General features: G+C 28.2%; 1 protein-coding gene across 2 annotated transcripts in view; it reads left to right on the forward strand.

The window, feature by feature from the left end:
* The window catches only part of LOC129965699 (sushi, von Willebrand factor type A, EGF and pentraxin domain-containing protein 1-like), a 132,867-nt gene that overhangs the window by 66,603 nt on the left and 43,514 nt on the right, over positions 1-22,750 (forward strand). For both annotated transcript variants that reach the window (XM_056079810.1, XM_056079809.1), the window contains exons 13-14: positions 4,053-4,354; positions 13,976-14,204. In XM_056079810.1, coding sequence (XP_055935785.1) covers positions 4,053-4,354; positions 13,976-14,204 — 531 coding nt within the window. The remainder of the gene's footprint in view (positions 1-4,052; positions 4,355-13,975; positions 14,205-22,750) is intronic.

The raw sequence follows: 22,750 nt of genomic DNA on the forward strand, positions 1-22,750 counted from the left end.
CCGTGAATATTTCAAAATGAAGTCAGAAATTGTAGTAGTGATCCTGTCGTTGACAATCTTGTTCTGTTTTGACAATAAAAATGCGTTGTATTTTATTATCTGCATATACGCAAAATGCATTGTATTATGTATTGTACTTGTTATTTATTATTATATACATTTTTTAATCACTTCGAGATTAATTTATAATGGAAGAGTATTTATATGAGAATACAAATTTATAAGAAATTTTTAATTTGATCTTATGAAAATAATTTTAATATTCCTATACAATAATAAAAATATGAAAATAATTTTAATATTCCTATACAAGGTTATTAGCTTTAACGTAGTAGTAATGGAAATTACCTGAGGTAGTTTAATTTATACGTAAGATAGAGTGCCATATTTATATATAGTTTAAATAAAGACAAAATAAATTTTGTTTTTTTTAAATTAATATATTTGCTTTAATTTTTATGTCTTGCTGTTTATTATTTTCGCACAACTTATATTTCGACAGAAGCTAGTGTGATCGACAAAATTCATAATTAAAAAATAAAATGTACACCAATTCAAAACTAAAGTTTAAATAAAGTTTCTTAAGTTTATTAAAAATAGAAAAATAAAGATTTTATTCTTGTGCAACATTCAGAAAGAAGCCCTTAAACGCTACTCTCTTAAATAAAAAAAAATCAATGCTTATTTTTGTATTTTTACTGAATAAAAATAATAATTTTAAATAAAAAATTTTATCAAATTCTCATTGTATGTGAAAAGCAAAGTGGGCTTTATATTCTCCATGATGAAAACATGTTAGATAAATTAAATGGGTAAAAAGAAAGTAACATCTGTATTTTGGAGGCCAAATTGTGAGCTTAAACTATTAAACGCATTAAGTGAGAAGTGCGTTAGTCTATTTTAGCTCAAATATTTTCATCAAACAACAAATGAATGTATAAATAAACGTATCCACTTATTCCGGTTTTTATTATTATTATTATTATATGAATAAATTACACACTAATAAATGTTTCAAGGAAATTACCATCTTATTAATCAAGAATGAATCATTCAAAGAAAATGAATTTTATAAATACAATACTTTGTCAACTTACATGTTCGAATCGGCTTTTGTTTAATTCATAACTGAGCCTCGGTGACCTGGTGGTAAGGTTTTGGCATCGGAACCAGAGGGTTTTAAACTCGAGACCCGATTCCACCTAAGAACCGTCGTAAAAACAGGTCTGGTGTACGTTAAATCCGTCGGAGCCGAACGTCCTCCTGCTAGTGTGGTGTGGAAGTTTGGAGAGGGGGTGCCAGCTCAGGTGTCATCCTGGTTATCTGAAGGCGGTTCAAAATGACGAGGTACAACCCTAAATATTCCTGATGATGCTTTAAAACGGGACGTTAATGTAACTAAACTAAACTAATTCATTATTGACTGAATTTTTAAAAAAAATAATAACATTTGGATGGAAACATCATTCAAGTGAATATGAATTGTTGAATGCAACTTTTCATCAAAGCAGTTTCGAAGCTTCCATCATATGAAACTTTTTATTCATTTATAAATCGTGTTACGCATATGTGGCCTCCCTTGGCGACCAACTTTTTAATTGTAATATTATTTGGTTTAATTTCAAGTAAATCTCCTACGAATAACTTGATATCACCTTTTACGTATTTTTTAACTCAAACTGTGTTAAGACATTTAATCAACTTATTCTGTTCATTGAGTACGTATGATATCACAAAGATATGTAAAGTGTAATATTTTTTTTATCTCTAATGTCACTTCTTTGATTCCTTGTGTAAATTCCACAGCTGATTCCTTCCTTAAACTGGTGAGTTGAGCATTATATGTGTATCATGAATTTCATTTGAATGAATTTTGTTTGTTATTTTTTTAAAGGCATAATTACGTTGTAGAAGATTGGGAAAAATAAACCGAATTTTTATTCTTTAATTCTTAACAGATGAATGAAAACTAGTGATTAAATATTTTTAGAACCAATGAAACTAGTTGGAATTGCATTGCAACAATGGAAAGTATTATTGCTAATAATGCATAAGAATATTTTTAGAAATTTGTGAAAATGAAGGAAAAGCTGCACAACTTGATTAGTGCTGAAAAAATATTTCTTTGAGTTCTTTGATGTTTCAGAAATTTTTATTTAGGTTGATATAAACAGAAGTTATCATTTGAAAATGCCGTAGTTTCTAATTTGCAAAATTTTTAACTAACTTTTGAAAAGAAAATTTATAATACACATTTCAAGCAAATAAATGAATGTCAATGCCAAATTCGGAGATCTCTCATGTTGAGGACCAATAAGCAATCGGTTATATATCTTGCTTTAATTTTTGTAAAGGTTATGAACATATTTTAGAATTTTTAATGTATTTTCCATATTTCCAAGAAGTTCTTTTACACTTTTCTAATCAACCTACAACCCTGTTTAATGTTAAGTTTTAAATCGTCTCTTTTTCTCCGGAGATCTCCTTAAAAAAGTGGATAGCCAAAAAAAAATCTTGAATTTAAATTACATGTAAAGCAACATCTGAAATGCATTTAAAAAAATCTAGCAGAGGGCAAGGAGAGTTAAGCGACGCAGACTTTAAAGAAATAATATTTATGGACCCTAAGGGATGTAATGAGATGAACCGAGCTTGATGAGTTTATGCAGTTTTGCTACTACAAATCCTCGGAGTGATTTGACTCACTTTGTCTTGTCTTATTATTTCTTTAATCATGTTTCTTATTATGTTTTCTTGGGCTTTTATCTATGATTTGTTTTCAAATTAGATTGTAAGAAAACGTTAAATAGAGGAACAAATGAGCGTTTATAAAGCTTGTAATAAAGTAACAATTTTTTTTTAAAAAAAACCTTTTAAATGGTCCTTAAATATTTAAATAAGTGAAAAAACAATAAATTATCCTTTTTAGAAATACATTTGAACTATTGATTTTGGTTATAAAAAGTAATTTAAACGCATATGAATATTTTAGTATTATGATACTACTTCATATTCCATCAAATTGAAATAAAATAAGAAAAAATAATAATAATTAAAATTGAGATCTGCTATCTCAAATTTCTGTTTATTATGTACGAATATTGTTTTTTTAACAAGTTTAAATTGGCTTGAAACGATCATGTGACTATCAGATCAAGCATGCATCGATATTTAGAAAAACGATAGGGTTTTTTTCCCAAATCTCAATATTATTCAAGCTCCAAAACTTTCTCTCCAGGCCAGAAATTTTTCTTTAAAAAATCGGGTTTAAACTGGCTTGGAATGATTACGTGAACTGTGCATATATAATATATACCTTTCCGTCGTCCTCGTCGTCTGACCGCGGTTCAAAATTACGAGGACCGTCCCAAAATAGCCCAAGTGTTTCTTCAAACAGGACGTTAATATAACTAAACCAAAAACCAATCCATACCTCCTTTCGTTGTTTCGCATTGATTCTTTGGGCGATAACTTCTTACGACCCACGCCCTTTATTTTCTGCCTACTCATTTTGTGGCTTTATAAAAACCGCAAACCAAAACAACATTATGTCTCACATTATAATAATAATAGCAAAAAAATTTAAAAATCTGTTTAAAAAGCACCTAAATCTGTTTTACTGATAATCAATATAAATTCAATTAATCAAAAAACATAATTTAATTTGTGAACTTCTTCTCTGTAAATGCATAATAATCACAAATGCATGAAACAATGCCTTCATATTTATTTTTGTATTGTCTTGAAACTTACAATACAATCCCTTTTGTCTTTTTTATTTAAAAAATAAAAAGGGCCCATTTAAAAAGGTTCTATGTGATGAAAATCTTCATATAAAATTTTAGGCGTTTTGCACATGAAAGAAAGTGGTAAATGAACAAAGCTTACGGTTTATCTCAATAAAAAGGAATGTAAAGAAAATTTGTCATTTTATAATTCTTTTTATGTTTTTTTTGTATTTATTTATTCACATTTCATTAGAAAAATTCGTATTACCACTTTTTCACTCTTATTCGTACTGTTTTTTATTCAAGAGCTCATTGATTTTACAGCAAAAGAAATTCCTGGAAAAATCCGGCACATGATGAAAGGCTTTTACTACTGCGGTGACTGCAATGATCCGCAAGTCCAGATTTACATCAAAAAAGTATTCCTGCACCATCTCTCCGTGCAGTTCGAGAAGGCAGATCTTTGCGTTTCGAAAGGCACCTGCAACCTGCAGACAGTGAAGGTGCACTGTGGCAAGACCACTGACCACCTTGCGAAGAACAGGCGCCGGAGAGACGTCTGGGAGCATGCAGAAAAAGAAGAACTGGAACTGGAATTCGAGATCACCATAGATGTAGATCAAGAGGTAAGAAATTTCAAATATTACTGTCAGAGAAAGCCATGCATTCCTAATTAGTTTTTTAATTACTAAAAGTTCAGCTGAGATTTGTTGCAAATAGCAGAGAGTATTAACTTATTTTAATATATATATATATATATATATATATATATATATATATATATATATATATATATATATATATATATATATATATATATATATATATATATATATATATATATATATATATATATATATATGTATATATATATGGGTAGAAATCGGTGTCGAATATAGGGGACATTTCCCTAACGAAGTATTTCTGCACTGTTCGTGAGCATATATCCTGTGCTCCTGTTTGCCAAAAATAGAAGATTCTATACAAGAAAAATCAAGAAACAGTTTTCTTGACTAGTTATCCATTTATACCCATCGATTCATGCCTTATTTTTATACAATTTCCTATAAGCAATACCATATCACGGTTACGTATATTTCTTAAACACAATGAAAATTATTTTCTTTATAAACTATTAATTTCTCAAGGAACTCGCTGGGTTTCCGCGTGATCGTTAAAATAAATTTGCTTTTCTTTTTCTCGCGAGCTACTGATCGCTCTCACATCACGTGAACCTCTACTTTCCTTGACTAACAAACAAGAAATCTTTTTTGCATAACTTACAAGACAATAAGAATGCTCTGCCATCTGGAGTTAGTAAGGGGAAATAATTCCCGCAATCAGATGAAACAAAATATCACAAAAAATAATTTTGAAAATTATGCGAGTGTGTTGAAAAATCAAGATCTTTTCTCCTATTAAAACAAAAAAAAATGTAAAATTAAAGTTTTTTTCCTAAAAAGTTGTTATTCATTAAAATATAAAAATTAAAAACCTTTAGCGATTCAATAGATTTATTTTTTATTAAATTTTAAACTGAGTATTAAAGATTTATCTTTGTTTATATTTTTATCTAATCAAACTAATTGTGATTATTTTTTCATTAATTTATTGAAAAAATAATCAAAATTAGATTTATAAAATATTTTTAGGTACCATTCATAATTCAAAGTTTTGTAAGTTCAAGTTAATTATGTTTTAGAGGGGGAAGAAGTCTTGAATACATACAATACTTAATTCAGTAACTAATATCAGTTTTAGGATTTTCTAATCCAGAATGTGTTTAATCATATTTGCGGTGATAAAATATCATTTCCAAACCTGGTTTAACTACTTAACAGTTTTATTTTCTTTACTATCTAATACGATGATACCTTCGATTTTGGGAATATTTTCTTATTTCAATTCAAATGGAAATCCATTGAATACTTGTCTTGTCTATGTATTCGAAGTCATTTTAATACTGAATTATAATCATTATGAATGGTTTATTTTTTACTTACAACTATCAAAATTCGATAAATCGATACACTTATGGCACTCGGACGAAACAGTTAAGGGGTTAAGGAACTCTTCTTTCCAAACATATAAATCGTTAACATTTTACTTGCCCTTTTTGAAATATGACTTTGAAAATGTACTAAATAGCTAAACTAGTTCTTGTGTCTTAATCTAATTTCCATTCCATTTTCATTTTAATGATCATTTTCAAAATATAAATATATGCTTAAAGTTTTATAAATGTATCAAAGATGGATTAAATGTAATACAATTTAAAATATAAACAAAACGTTTTAGTTTTAAAAAAAAATCGAAAAATTCTTACATAAAAAAATATTAACTGTCCGACGAAATGGGATGCACTTTATTAAATAATATACATAATTACTAAGATTTAATAGAATAAAATTTAATGCCAAAGATTATCAAAAAAACTCCTAATAATAAACTATTTATACTCAAATGTTTTGATTTGTCGTATTCACACAATTTTTTACAATTTCAGACAATTTTTAAAAATTGTTAAAAATTTCATTAACGGAACCCAGTGAAAACTTTTTAACTATATTTAATATGCTATTATACAGAATGAAAATGTGCATGGTTAGCCAACAAGCAATTTATAACAGTTTCGTATACTGCCTTTCGTTTGAGCTCATATTAAATAACAAAAACGAATCACATTTGCATAAAGACCTTACAAAAGGTTTTATTCTACTAAAAGTGCATGAAATACAAGATAATTGAGAATGTTTCTGGAACTTATTTCCTTCGCCAAACACTAATTTCTAGTCTGAACTGCTCACAACACATACTCATTTACATTACTTACAAAATTCGGAATTAATATCCAAATAAATATGAAAAGATTAAAAAACAACATTCATTTTTGTTTTTTCTAAGTAAAAACATAAAGGTTGCATACTGTCATTAACATTTGTAATGTTCATATACAATCTAACAAAATCAAAAGTTTCTTTTTATCGCTTCATGTTCAGTTTGAAATATTCTTAATTTTTGTGAGCATTGTAAAAGAGAATTCCGAGGTTGGTTGGTTGTGAGTTTTAGTGGCGTAAGAGCCAACCTTGGCCAAACTGCGCCAAAGAGAATTCCGAAATAAGGAATAACAACACTGCGCGTTGTTATTTTAAAAATATTGGTGTAAATTAATGTTAGTAATTTAAATACATTAATAATATTTAAATACATTTAAATATTGCAATATAAAGTGCCAAAGGACTAGAATCAAATAATTGTAAAAATATCGTAACGAAGAATTCTGGAATTATAGGTGATGATTTTTAAATTTTATGAAAATATAACCAAAATGGGATACTATAACTATTATGAAAATTACGTTTATGAAATTTCATTTTTAATCTATTTGATGCTTCTGTCTGCTAAAAACGTTTGTTTTATTTCTTTGCAATAAAAGAATAAATCCAGTAAATAAGGCTATCAGATAAATGAATCATCATAGAAGCTTACATTTAACATAAAATTGACATAACAAATCCTAGACTTATAAGCAGTTAATTTATGAAATGTATGTCAAAAAATTTCAAAATAAGAGTATTTTAATTACCATATATTCTATTTGATTGCGGGATTTAATATTAAAAAATAAGAAAAACAATATTTCTATGAAACTTTTTTCAAATAGGTATAATTCTTAGTGTTTATTTGAGATTTACAAAAATGAAAAATATACATTGAATATATCAGTTTTGTTCTAATGAGAATGAAATACCATAATAATTATTATTTTATAATGTTTTAACAAATAAAATATAATTATTTAGAAATTATTTGTCTGTAATTGATTGGCCACTTGCTATTAAATAAATAAACGAACCCCTACTCTAAATTCAAATTATTCCATTCCATTTTGGCATTGCCTGTAGGAAACATTCAGATATCTAAGACAAATTAATTTCAGTCGCCGAAGTAATGTGAAGCTTGATATAAAAGTCGGCATGAAAAGGATTTTAAGATTACTGGAAATTCAGCGAATGCAAGTGTGTTAAAGTTTCAGTTGCATTGATTACTTTTCACATATAGTCTTTTTCATTTTATCATTACAAGTGGTATAGTAACCACACGATGCGATGCCACTATCGCAAATTTTCTTAAATGTTTGCATTCTTAATTTCATTTGAAAGTATAAGATCAACTAATAATTCAATTAATAATTTATTCAACTAATTCTTTTAAATATTGGTCTATGATCGAATCAATTATATTCGTAAAGTATTCTGTGTCAAATTTCTATTTCAATTTACTTTCTGAAGCTTTAGATCCCACTTAAATTATCGATGCCACTTAAATTATGAGAATTCATCGATAATTTCATTGACTCATTTCATCGATGTGTTTTGATTCATTTCATTTCGTAAAACTATAAAGATATGAAATTAAAAGATTCCACGGATCTTTAGATTTAATAATTTGGAATCCTAAAATTTTGAAAGAATTACAATAAGGAAAATTGAATAATTCCATTTGTTAAAAAGGAAAGTTAAAAGATTTTAGTGAACACACTTTTATTAAATTTTGGAGTATATTATTGCATAATAATCAAATGCTCTAAAAATCTAAAAATAAATTTATAAAGTTCAAAATATAACATAGTTTACATATTCAAAAAAAAGTGCAACGGTCTTGAAATTTGAAGATAATGAAATGATATGGTGTAATAAATATACAAAAATCTATATTTCATCCGTTTTTTTAATAATTTTATAAAGGGAAGCAAATTTCAGCATTCAAAATCACTTTGACTTCTTAAAAATAGAAATATTCTCGTCTAAATTAGCATTCGTGCATTTTCTAGAAATTAGAAAGATAATTACTTTTGTTTGGGGGGGGATATTATAAAAATTAATTTTAACTATATACTTAAATGATTTCAAGTAAGTGTGTATAATTTTCAGATATTTAAAAATCTAGTACTATATAAGGTGTTTGAATACTGATTGTAATTGAAATATGAATAACAGAAGATTGTAACTTTAACGGGATTTTTAAAATAGTATAACCCTATTCTTTCAAACAAGATATCTCGAAATTCATCATTATATTTAGTATTTTTTCATTTAATATTATTTTGTTAATTACGCATGGACGCAGTGGTATATACTCTACTAAAATTAAAGTTTTACTTCTTTAAAACGTGTAAGATCTTTAAAAGCTGGAGCATTAAACATGACATTTATTTGAAAATCTTTGTTGTATTTGTTCCCCAGTTGTAGTTTTATTAAGAGTAAACTTGACTTTTAATACAAAAAAAATTTTGAACTTTAATGAAAAAAATTTTTTGTATATGTTTTCCCTTCATCTATCAAAAATTGTTTCTCTAAAACGCACTTCAAAGAAAGTGTCGGTATTGCTTTTTTTTTCATTAATAGATTTAAATTTATAATAATGCTGGATTTATCTGAAATATTTTTAGAAAACAATCGAGCAATATAATGTAATGTTTACCCATGTATTAAACTAAATATCAAAGTTTTATTGAAATTATATATATAGGTAATTGATTATATTCTGCAAAAAGCGGGTAAATGATAGAAACTTTTAACTGCTTTCAGAACATTCTTAGCGAGCAAATTGTTTATCATAGTCTCATTCAATTTTTTGTTTTGAAACAATAATACTGAACCGCTGTGCCTTTAAGAAATGCTCCTTTTAATAGCATGTGACACATTTTTCTACTATACGATAACAAAACTTTTAATTGAAGATAATAAAATGAAATCAAAAAATTATATGAAATGTTAGGTTATATTATGTTTGAAGAAAATTGCAATAAAGAATATTATTAAACTGTAAATTTGTAACATTAATTCATAATGAAGTTCCCAAAGCTAATTTTTTTTTATTCCTTCCCTTCCTTCTTTTTTACGGAAAGGATTTATTATCATGACTCCACAGTCATATGTCAACCTTCATTGGAAGTGCCAATTAATGTTTTTCGTTTTTTTCCCCCTCCAAAAAATCCATAAGAAATTTCTAAATTTAGTTGTTCAGCTCCTTTGATATTACAATACGTATCTAAATTCGTTCCATACAAAATGACGTTAGAAAGTTACACATATTCTTTTTTAATAGATAGGTAAGATGTGATATTTAAAAAATCGTGATCAATTAAAAAACTTCATTCATTAAAATGTACAACAGAATTTAAATTCTATAAATTTTGAAAAGATCTAACAAACCACAATTCAAATAAGAATAGAAAAACATTGTCTAAATTCAAAAGAGTTTTACTTCCAATGTATGTAAAAGTTTAAGAAAAGAAATGGCTTTCCATTTCTTACTGCAGCTTCCATTTTCTCTAATAGATAGATTTTAAAATGAAAGAGAACTTTTAGATTTAAAAACTTTCCGTTGAACCGCTCTATTGAATCGGCGGAACAAAAGGCGAGATACTTATTCAAGAAATTTTCTTTCTTTTTTTTTTTTTTTTTTTTGCATGGATGAATGATATTACTTTTAAATTCCGACTCAATCATTTTTATTACTTTCAACTTTCTACAGTTAAAATAAATATTGACCTTACTTTTCTTATGGGAAAAAGCAATTCTATTTGATGATCGATAGAAAACATAAAAACTGTTGAAACAAAAACTGGAAATAAATGAAAAAAATTATTCCTTGACTAATTGGTTTTTGTGATCAAGTATCAACTGTAAAATGATAATCAAATTATAAAACTGATACTAAAAAATTAATTACCATTTAATTACTTTAAATAACTAATTCTCCATATCTTTATCTTATTTTTTATGCGGGTGTGAATTCTTAAAACTAATTAAATCAAAGCAAATGAAGATCAATATTACTTTGTTGATTATAAGACAATTCTTAATCCGAGATTGATTTCTGACCAATTTACATTCGAGGAAGCTCGATATAATTCAAAAAAGAATTTGACGAAATGAGGAAATATACTAAAAAAATATACTATGAGAAATAACTATATTAAAATAAAATTTATGGCAAATAAGTATGATAAATAAAGAGCAATACTCTAAAAAATAGCTTCCCTATTTTAAATAAACCAGAAAAATTTGGTAACGATTTTCATCTTATTTTTATTTTTTTAATGTTATACACTTTTCGGCACAAATGTTATGAAAAGGGTTTTTTTTCAGTTCTATCCAGCAGAATTTTTTTTATTATTGATTTATTTGCTGATGAATGGTTGCTAAGCAATAATTTATGCCAGAATAAATATTAAATTCTATAATTAATATTTTGAATTGAATTGTAAAATTGAGAATTTTATATTTTTATTATTATACTAGCTAACCCGGCAAACGTTGTTCTGCCATATAAATTATTTCTAGTGAATATTTTGGTTGTTAATTAAAAACTTACGAATGTACTTTCTGTCTATGACAGAAAGAATGTAATGTCTATGGCAGAAAGAGGAATGGGGCGTTCTAGACGATGATCGCCGATAAAAATTAAAAAACACCAACTATTCATTTTCTCAATGCAATGTATTTCATTAACGTTAAGAACATATACAATGTTTGGTTTCTTAAAAGTTAAACGCAAAGTGAAAAAAGTAATATATATTTTATCCTAAAGTATAAAAATGAAATAAAGAAAAGTGGTATTCATTTCAAAGAGCAATTGAGTGTACGATATTCTTTGTCAGTCCGTCTTTAGTCAATACAAATAAACTCGATGGTTTGCCCCCGCGAGAACAGGCCACGTATAATTGTCCGTGTGAAAAACATGGTGTGCCCAAATCTAAGCCGTAAACAGACATCTTTTGGCCTTGCGACTTATTAATTGTCATTGCGAATGCCAATCTAATGCCAAGGAAATTGAACGCGTTTGAATTCAATTGGCAAGTCTGTGAGAATCATTGGAATTCGTGGCAGCAAAACATTTCCGGCTCGGAATTTGCCATTCAAAATGGTTTCTTTGATAACGTTTTTCATCAATTTTTTAATGACCAATCGCGTGCCATTGCACAGCCATGGTGGGTTCAAATTCCGAAGTAAAATAACCGGAGATCCAACTTTCAGTCGTAGAAGGTTCGGTGACATGCCTGACAAATCCAGTGACTTCAAAAACTTTCTTGAATAATTTACAGCTTCGTTATCATCGCAAACTGTATCGATCGATTTGTATGATACCAAATGTAACAACTGCTGTATCTTGAAGTTTAAATCGTCGACGTCCACACTTTTTGCTGCCAAAATGGCTCTTTCTGCCAGCCACGCATGGTTTATGTATTGTGTGCTTACATCGGGAAATATGCGGTCAATAAGAGCATTTTGCGAATCAACGACAGTGCAGAAATTAGTGGGCAATTTTATGCATGCATTATTTTCATAGACGCAACTTTTCCATCCCCGATATCTAACAGTTGGTCCGAGAATGTGTCAGCACATAGATCTTGTAGCATTTGAACACGCATGTTTATTTTTATTTGGACTTTTTCAACATTACGCCACAGTGGCGATGATTTCATCAGCGTACGTTAAACGGGGATAGGGCCACCCTAATTACTTAGTCTTATGAAATATACTTTACAACTTATTCTCATACCTACCAAATAGATATTAAAAATTTCATAAAAATCGGTGGAGCCGTTTCGGAGGAGTACGAACACAAACACCGTGACACGAGATTTTTATATATTAGATTGAATAGTTGCAACTGATAAGACATAAAGTAATATATTATTTCATCTTACGTTCGTAGAAACAAATAAGTCGTCAGTAAAATAAATATATCAATTATCATCTTTTTTTTTATATTTGTTTAATGTATAAAATATTATACCAATGATTTAATATACTTTATATTTAATTAAATATGGCATGGCTTATTTATATTTGTCATTTATTTTATTTGTAATAAATTGCATTAGGCTATTTTTCATTGATATTCAGCAAACATTGAAAATACGAACGAAATTCTGTGAAATTATTAAAACAAAACAAGTTAATTTAATAAAATATACTTTAAATAATTTCATTTCTTAATTAATAATCTTTAGATTACTGGAGGATAAAACCTCAAGTTATTATTTTGAAAAGATCCTTATGGTAAAAGTATTATTTATTTATTTAATTAGTAGCAGAGGTACCTCCTACAAATTTTCTCCAAAAATTCAACAAATCAACGTCTTTTTTTGTATGAATATAATCAGTAATTTATTTAATTTTACAAGTGTTGCCTTAATCTATTAACAATTTATTCGTTCTTTTTAGGACTTCCATTGTTCTGAATAAACACATGAAAATAATTGTCTTCGTGGTGGGACAATACGCTAAAAATATTCCCTTTTTTAATCAATATCGATCGCACTGACCTTGTGCAATAAGAAAATATATTATTTTCATCACATGGTTCATGATAGGAAGAAGGTGCCTGAAATACAGCACCCAAGGGCATTATTAGTATCGGTATTCAAAACATTTTTCCTATCCGAAAATATTGAGAGCATAAATTTTGGTAATAATTTTTTAAAATCAATTTAAAGGATCTTTTTAATAATAAAATTTATTAAAAAACATTGTACCATAAAATTTTTTAGTAAATTAATACGAAATTAATATTTATAAAGTGTATGTATTTGAATCTTATAGTTTCATTCTTCGTATTCTTCAACCATATATGTAATAAGTTTTACACATGAATGAAACAATGAAACTTACAATTACAATGAAAATTATCTGCTGTAACTATAGTTAAAAACTTATTTCAGGTTTTATTTTTGTTTAAAATCTGATTTCCTTCTTTGTTAAAACTTTCTTTTATAGCCAAAATTCTTCGCATTATTTTCCATTAAATTAAAATCAGTTTATTAGAAATTGGTACAAAAATAGCAAAATTTAGATTATGTCGAAATACACTATTGAGCAATATAGGAAAAATTATAGTACCACTACGGGTACTGTGCTCTGACTTTTAATACTAAGTATAGCATTTGTACACAAGATAATGCAATAGAAAACGTAACTAAACCTATCTATTATTAATTAGACAACAAATTAGTTCGCCGAAGAAGATAATATCACTATAAATTGCGATACCAAATTAAAAATTCTACTGGGACAGCATTTATAAAGTTGGGATTAATAAACGATGTTAAGCATTCCGTCATTTAAAAATATATTTGATGTCTTGTATTAGATTGAAAATTTTAAATGAGAGTCTTTATTTTAAATAATTTATCTATTATTGAAATATATATTTTTTAAATCGTTCATTGGCAGTTAAACGATACTGAAGCCGTTTTACAAAACTTCCTGGAAACTATACAGAACCTGAAATGGGACATGGATGAGGATTTCGTTTTGCAACCAACAACGCTTGCACCTGATTTACAAGCAGATTCAGATCAGTGGAGTGAGAATCAGAACCGTTCTGGCGCCGTAATGTTTACGGATGGAGAAACCACTATAGAATGTAAACCCGGGTCTGTCTTGTCCAAGAATCTCTGTGGTAAATATAATATTCTATCGTAATTTGATTCCTTTTACTTTTTCGAAGTATACAAGGAGAAAATATTGTAATTGTGAAAAAGTTCGAATTCGAGATTTTGAGGAATTTGCAATTCTCAGATCTCACTTTGATCGAAAAATGCATTTTTAGAATTATGTCTGTCTGTGAACATAACACAAAAATTGTTTAAGCGTTTGACGGGTGAAATTTAATATATGGTATTTACCCTTAATTTGATCCGGCGTCCGGGGTGGGTGTCCCGGGTTCGAGTCCCGGTTCGGGCATGGTTCTTCCTCTGTGTTCTATCTGTAAAATTTGTATCTAATCTATCTGTTCTATCTGTACCCCCCTGTAAAAAGGGGTTGTGACAGCGAATGTGATGCATGAAGTAGATAAGTCGTACTTTTGGCCCTAGTTGGCGCTATTAAAAAAAACAAAAGACGCTCACTCGGCTTAAATCACTGACTTATAACTGTCAGCGGGCTTGTGAAATGCCAAAAGTCACAACACAACCCTTAATGTGTAGATTTCTATCAAGTTTTAAATGAAATATGATCGGCGAAAGTCAGTATATCGCTGTCCAAATACAAATGAATGTGAAAACTACAAAGCATAAAAATCTTGAAACGTAAACAAAAACTTAAAATACCAAGACTTAACATCAGATTTTTTAATTAATTTTTTTCTAAATCTATTCAGAGAAAGTCCGTCTGCCTTACTGTTCATGTGAACATGATAATAACAAAAATACAAAAAACTAGATAAATAAAAATAAGTACACAAGTTAAGCATCTAAATTGTAGATACCTAATAATAAATTTGCTATCAAATCCGTCAAAGGGTTGACCGCCTATTGGTCTGTACTTTCACAAGTATATAAATACGATTATTTAAAAATACAACGACTTTTACAATTTTGTTACCAAAATTGTCATTTTACATCAAATTTTGGTTTAACGATAGAAAAAAGTGGGTCTAAAATATGGTTTTTTTTCCTTGAGGGAATATTAACTTTGTTCCATTGAATAATTCCCAAAAATCGTAAGACCAATAGGCTTTAAATTTTGTTTGCCAATGCCATGCAATTAATAATTCGCAAGTAAATTTCTTGGAGAATATAAAAGAAAATTTAAGGCAACCACTTTAGCCGGTTTTATTTATTTTCCATTTTATTTCCAGAATAAAGTGTTTGGGTTTACTCTGTACTTCATTTAGTGATAGTAAGTGGGAGTTACTTTCCCCTTCTCAGAAACGATTCTTTCAAATGAAGTAGCACTAAAACAAAGTAAGTTTAAAATTGGTATTAAGTAATGCTAAAAGGAACGTTTGTAAGTCGCTAAAAGGATTTCACGCAGGAGCTAAAAACTTAATTATATGGAATATGAATGAATATACATCAGTTATATTTTTAAAAGTTTAACTACAGTTATATTTAGTATGGTATAGACAAACTTCCTAAAAAGGAATTATGCATTCTAAATTAATAATTCCTAAGAAAATTATGCTGAAAAAAATGTCTTTATTTTCAGGATAGAAATCATCTTTCCAATGATGTCGGTTTTATCATAAAGCTGTATCTTTCTAATCTCTTAGATAATTTGTAATTAAATTTAATTAGAAATCATGATAAAAAGCAAATGCATTTAATTTTTTTCATTGAAGGTGGTGGCAAATTGCATGTGCACGAACGCACCAATTATAAACTCATGACAATATTTTCATTAAATATGACTGGAAACAACAGACAAGTAGAAATATAATTAAAAAGTCTATAATATTTTCCTTTTCCATAAGGAGAAATACGTGCATGTTTAAAAAAGATTTACAAACAGAATTCTTTTAATTATAAAGATCGATTTTTCCTATTTTAGAGAATTATCTTTCTCATTGATGATTTGGCATCATGCCAAATTTTACTTATCCAACTCCTTGTGTTACGGAAAATTTTATGCATATATAGTTTCAATGTTTTTCTCGATTTTTAGATTGATTTATCAAATTCTCGCAATTAAATATTTTATCTGTTAAAAACACTTTTCCCTGTTAAACGTCTTTTACGCGAGAAATTTTGATAGACGCTATTTTTCCTACTGTTTTCTATAAACATGTGATGCTTTTTATATATTTGGCAACACATCGAGGTGAATTTTTATTATCTCATTGAGGAAAAAAACATGTCAATACCTTTATATAATCCGTCCAAATTAAATTTTCTTTTAGAAACCAGGCAAAAAGAATCGCTTCTGTCTTCCTCTCGTTATATGTGTCAAAGAATAAGTCTTGGAAGAAAACAGTATCAATTAAGCTATTTTCTTTTAGAAAGTATCTTCTCCTATACTTGATCTGCAGTTCCTTCGAGATAACTTGAACCTTTACTTTTCATGTAAGTTTTTCTGAAAGAATTCCAAATTATAGTAACTTTCACAGTTTTTGGACTATCATAGTCGCAGATACAGGGGAGAAATTGACTATCTGGACAAGATAAATAATAACTTCTTTCACTTTACAAATAATGCAAGTACATCAGACTGATGGACACTAAAAATTCGCACAATAAAGCCATTGCCATCATTTTCGTTGTTTATTAGATGTTTGTGCATTTTTATTGACTTATTATAATTTTCAAATTCTACAGCGTAAGATCTCGCTGATCAATTGGAAATATATTTGATTATTCTTAAACATAACTACTTTAAATAATAAAATTTTTATAATCATTGCTTATTTATATCATATTCTTTTTAATTCTAACGAAAAAAAAATCAGCTTTTTAACATTTTCTATCAGAGCAAGGTGATCAGGTAAATTAGAAGATCATCTTGTCGTTTTCTGCTTGTCATTTATTTCCACTTATTACTTTCACTTACACTTATCACTTTACTTATTTGAGCGAATTCCTCAGTTTCGCCATGTTTATAAATATGGCTGGGTTGTGTATCATATTTATCAACATGATTCACAGATTGTTTCAAACCGTACAGTAGATATGCATAAAAATTATGCATATATTTTCTCACCTTTGGAAGATATGCTATTGCCAAAAGAAACACATAAGGCAAAACAAGAACATTTAAATCAAGAAGTGCAAAAGGCTTAGATTGAAAAAAAAAATTTATTACAAAAAGAAACCGAAATTCGTTTCTTAATACTCTTGACATGAGCTGAAATTCTCTAAGAAATTTGCATCCATATTGTGAAATCTATTTTAATTCTTCAACAGGAAACTGGAATAAGATATTTCAAAGGCTAAGCATGATGACACAGAAAATTCTAATACGTATGAGGAAAGTATTAATTTACTTTGCGAACTAGAGTTTTAAATTCAATAGCTCTTTCATGACATACCATTCCAAAAAATGTACATAATAATGTTTAGTTAATTAATATATTACTTTATATCTTCTAGAAATGAAAATATATTTAATATTTATCAAGATTGCTATCTTTCCCAGGTATTATGGCGAGATTACATTTTTACATTATCGTTTTAAAATATCTAAATAGTATTGATTAAATTAAGTTAAAAGTTTATCCAGCTAATTCAAATATAAGAAAAGGCCATTCTAAAAATGCATGCAAAGAAAAACAATACCTCAAAAATTGAATTTATTAAAAAAAATATCAATTGTTAACATCGCCATCTTGCACCATCTCCCCTGTATCTCTTTCATTCATGAATTCGTAAAAATAAAGTTGTTAATGCATAATTAAAGTGCCAATGAAAAGATGAGAAATCTCTTTTTACCAAGATGATATTGGTAAGGATGTTATCACTGCATTCGCGTTGATGCAGCTGAAACAACTTGCTAAGACGTTAAGGATTAGTGTGCAAAAGTGCTATAATTTCGAATGAGAAATTCACTGGTTCTATTTAGACAAACTTGTAAGAGAGAAACATTCAGGAAATTAAGCAGAATGAAATGTTCATTGAACTATTTTTTTATCTTAGTAATGGCAACATTGCAGTTACTTTTTTTTTTGTCTCGAAGCAAATGTGCGTTAGCTGCATTAAAATTTTTGTTTAACTAAGAAGGAATCTATCAATTGCAAATCTTTCAAAGAAAAACTGTTTTTCTATCTTTATTTTTCTCTCTTCCTTAGCATAATATATAAGACCTTTAGAATAAATATTCGATTATAAATATTTCAAAATTTTACTCACAAATCTGATATATAAGGAATGTTTTTATGAAGGATTTGAACAATTAATTTATTTTTGCATTTGTAAAACTCTTAAAAATTCCGTCCAGAGAAATTTTAATAAATAAAAATCGTTTTTCCACCATGTTGAATCGAACGCCTATCAGATTAAGACTGGAGTTTGTTTGCTAAAGTTAAAATATTATTTTTGATGATTTCTAAATCGCGTCTGCATATCTCATCGTTACATAAAAGACCTGCTCAACCCCAGAGACTAGCTACGATGAAGGGATTTAATAACTTTCTCTTCTTCTTTTAGTACACGTCACGCAAGTCATTCTTAAAATGGAATCCTACGTTCTACTTAAGGTTATGATTAGAAAATTCCGTGCATTAGCGATGTTTGCTTTCACACTTTTGAATTTTAATATATTAGTTTGCGTCCTTTAGTTTACAACTCTAATGTTGCAGATTCAAATTTTCTGTCAATCTATGAAGCTCTAAACTCTTAAGAATGAGAGTTTAGAGATTTATTGATGCTACTTCATATCTATATTCTTAAGAATAAGAATATGAAGTAGTAAAATTTTTCTCTCTGCTTATAATTTCTCCTTTTATATATTTTCAATTTAATGCCTTTTTTTTAATAAAGAAATGAGAAATCCCTCGAAATCAGAATGTTTACATTTAACGGTTGCTATTCGTCAAAAAATAATAAGAGAAATTTCTATGCCATTTAGATTAATGATTTATATATTAATAAATAGTGTTTTCTACAGTTAGATGCAGTTCAACACTCGAGATATAACTCTCATTTTACGTATTTTGATTCTCGTACTGTAACAAACTATTGTATGTCACAACCTATCTTTTATATAATACAACACTGAATCTTCAGATAATAGCACATAAGAATTTAAAATTATATTGTTTGCAGACAGATGTTACATGTAAATTTCATGACATGCTTGAAACAAAAAAGTGTTAAAGTGTTTTACAAAGCAAATCATTGACCTAATCTGGCATAAAATTACTTCGTCATTAATAGACTCTCTTTGTAGAGAAAGAGAATTTCCTTTTTTTTTTTTTTTTTTTTTTACAAATTAATAGAAATTTAAATATTTTTTTTTGTATCTTCAGGCTGTATTACCATACGAAAAACATATTACATCATTTCAAACTTCAAAAAATTTGATATAAGGTTTATTCCTATGCAGTTTTTTTTTACTATTAATAAGGCCGCGGTGACTTGATGGTAAGGTCTCGGCTTCGGATCCGGAGGGTTTCAGATTCGAGACCCGATTCCACCAAAGAACTGGTGCACGCTAAATCCGTCGGGGCCAAACTTATTCCCGTTGGTGTGGGGTGAAAGTTTAGAGAGGGGGCACCATGTCAGGCGTCGTCCTTTTCATCTGACCGCTGTTTAAAATTACATGATCGGTCCCAAAATAGCCTTAGTGTTGCTTTAAAACTGGACGTTAATACAACTAAACTAAACTAATATTAATTTTATATTAATATAACGACACTTTTTAAAATGTTTTACAACAATACTTTTTAATGCTTTTGTTGTTGAGTTTAAACATACAAGCTTTGCGATTCTATTAATACATCCGTGCTATTTTTTGCTATATTTAAAGGTAAATGTCAGAAAATAAAATCAAGACAGGTGAATCAATCTTGGAACTTTATCAAACGACAAGTGTTTCAGATTAAAGCTCTAATGTTCTTTTTTCCTGTAATATATTGTGAACACAATTATACCTTAGTTGTGTAATTTGAAACTATAATCCGATTGCTTCCAAATGCGTATGAGCAATATGGTAAGTTTAAGATCAATCAATATGCCTCGCTTCATGCAGTATATTGAATATTGCCTCCACGTATTGGCAAATACAAGATTCTGTGCTATGTTAATATCCAGAGAGATATAGAGAGTAAATACGGTTTTCCTGAGCACCTGGCGCTGCGGGGAACGAAATCCTCCATGACATGGAACAGATGTCACTGAGTGTAAGCACTTCGGTTCGACCAAAGCTGTGAGATCGGAACTTAAATCTCTGAACAAATGAACTAATGCCACAAAAAAACAGACGAGTTAATACCTGCATTTATGCGATTAGGAACAGACGAACAGAACAGGTTACAGGATATCATTTTACTCGCACAGCATACATCAAATCTATATGTTGAACTAAATGTCTGGTAAGAGTTAGGTATTAGTATAAGCTTAAACAGAATCTATACTCTCTAGCAAAAACAGCATAATCAAATCTCTTTTAACGTAATTACATTACATTAATTAGATTTGTTACATTAGATCAACAAACAATTAAGACTTTTATTAATAAAATTGGAAAAAGTAATATCAGTAGAATAGACCAGATAAAATAAATAATTTTGCATATGAGCCGTTTATTTTCAAAATGGGGCAAGCCCATTTTTTGTTATTGCGAGATATTAAAAGGTTTGCGTTTCAATAAATTTAAAAATATTGGTAAGTATTAATAGATATATTTTTTGTATTTTGTGGTAAAAGATAATGCAAGTTTATAATCCAATAATGTTTACAGTGCTGACTAAAAAAATACGAGTTTTATTATAACTAAATGGACTTGCCACACTTCCAAAATTAATGAATTATTGTAAACGTATATTTAATTGGGAAATATTTCAGTTACATCAGTCTGTTTTTTTAATAATAAAAAAAACTATTCAAAAATTTACAATTATTTATTTATTTGATAAAAAGTGAAACAAAACAAAGAATATTCTTGTAGAAAATATAACAAAAAACAATTCAGTTTTTTAAAGAATTTCAATGAAATTATACATTTTCAGTTTATAGGTAGGTATAATTAAATTGAATTTTATTCAGGATTTAACATTTTAAAATGTCCACGATGGACAGGAGTTATGTATTGTAATAAATCCATCTTTCCCTTGCATTTTTCAGATGTAATAGACCTCTTTTTTTCATACATAAAGATAATTTTATATTTCAGAAATCACTTGGTCTTCCCCGTTGTGGTGGCAAATCGATAATATTAAATTCAGCATCTCGTTCTATCGAAGTTTTGTAGAACATTTTGTATGGTGCATCCCTTGTAATCTGATTCAGCAGATTAGCCGTTTATTTTGAAAGTGGGGCAAGTCCATTTTTGAAAAAAAATGGAGATAATGGTAGTATAAATAAAACTTGTTATTATCTTTCTCATGTGTAAACAATTTAAAGTAAAAAAAAAAAAATCAGATTCCAGCATTTTGGAGATGGCAGTTTTAGCTCTTAACAATATTGACCGTTTATTTTGAAAGTGGTGCAAGTCCATCTTAGATTGAAATTATTTTTAACCGAACATATTATGGAAAAATTTAGCCCCGGTTGTTGTATGTTGAAGCAAATGTGGCCGTTTGATATCATGTCTGAAATCTAGGGTGTTTCTATCTATCTATCTTTGATAATGAAAATCGGTGGTTGCACAGTGTTTCATAAATAATAAAAACTATATATTAATTTTGTGTTTCGATCATAATATGTTTACTTCCGATTGTTCAATCCAGTGACAATGAAATAAATATCATTGATCATAAATTTTTGTTGTCTGGACATTCAATTTTCGTAACGATCGTGATTTTGGAGTGGTAGTGCTGGCAATCCGGAAAATCAGTTCCTTGTATATTCCCCAGGATTATTATAAAATAATACGAAATTGTCGAAAATATAATAAATGTTTAATACATGAAATGAAACGCGGATATTTATTTTCAACCCAACCTCTGGAGAAAAAGGTTTTAAAAGGAAATAAAAATACCGATGGAGAAACCGTGAATTATTTAACTATAATATAGTTATAATATTATTATTATTGAAACACAAAATTAAGATATACTTTTTATTATTTATGAAACACTGTGCAACCACCGATTTTCATTATCAAAGATAGACAAATAGATAGAAACACCACAGATTTCAGACATGATATCAAACGGCCACATTTGCTTCAACATACAACAACCGGAGCTACATTTTGCTGTAATATATTCCGTCAAAAATAATTTCAATTTAAGATGGACTTGCACCACTATCAAAATAAACATATTTTCAATACTGTTAAAGGCTAAAACTTTCATCTCCAAAATACTAGAATCTGATTTTTTTTTTTTACTTTAAATTGTTTACGAATAAAAAGATCATAAGAAGTTTTATCTATAACTACCAATATCTAAATATTTTTGCCCCACTTTCAAAATAAACGGCTCATATGTTTCATAGATTATTTAACTTATTTGAAACATAATTAAAAAATGCTAGATGGCGCTTTTTGCAGTTTATTTTTTAGAATCTTTTAATTTATTAATACGACCATTCACCTAAAATAAAAAATCATTTCAATTTTAAAATCAAA

The sequence above is a fragment of the Argiope bruennichi genome, chromosome 4 (genome assembly GCF_947563725.1).
Source record: "Argiope bruennichi chromosome 4, qqArgBrue1.1, whole genome shotgun sequence".
In the NCBI taxonomy this organism is placed as follows: Eukaryota; Metazoa; Arthropoda; class Arachnida; order Araneae; family Araneidae; genus Argiope; species Argiope bruennichi.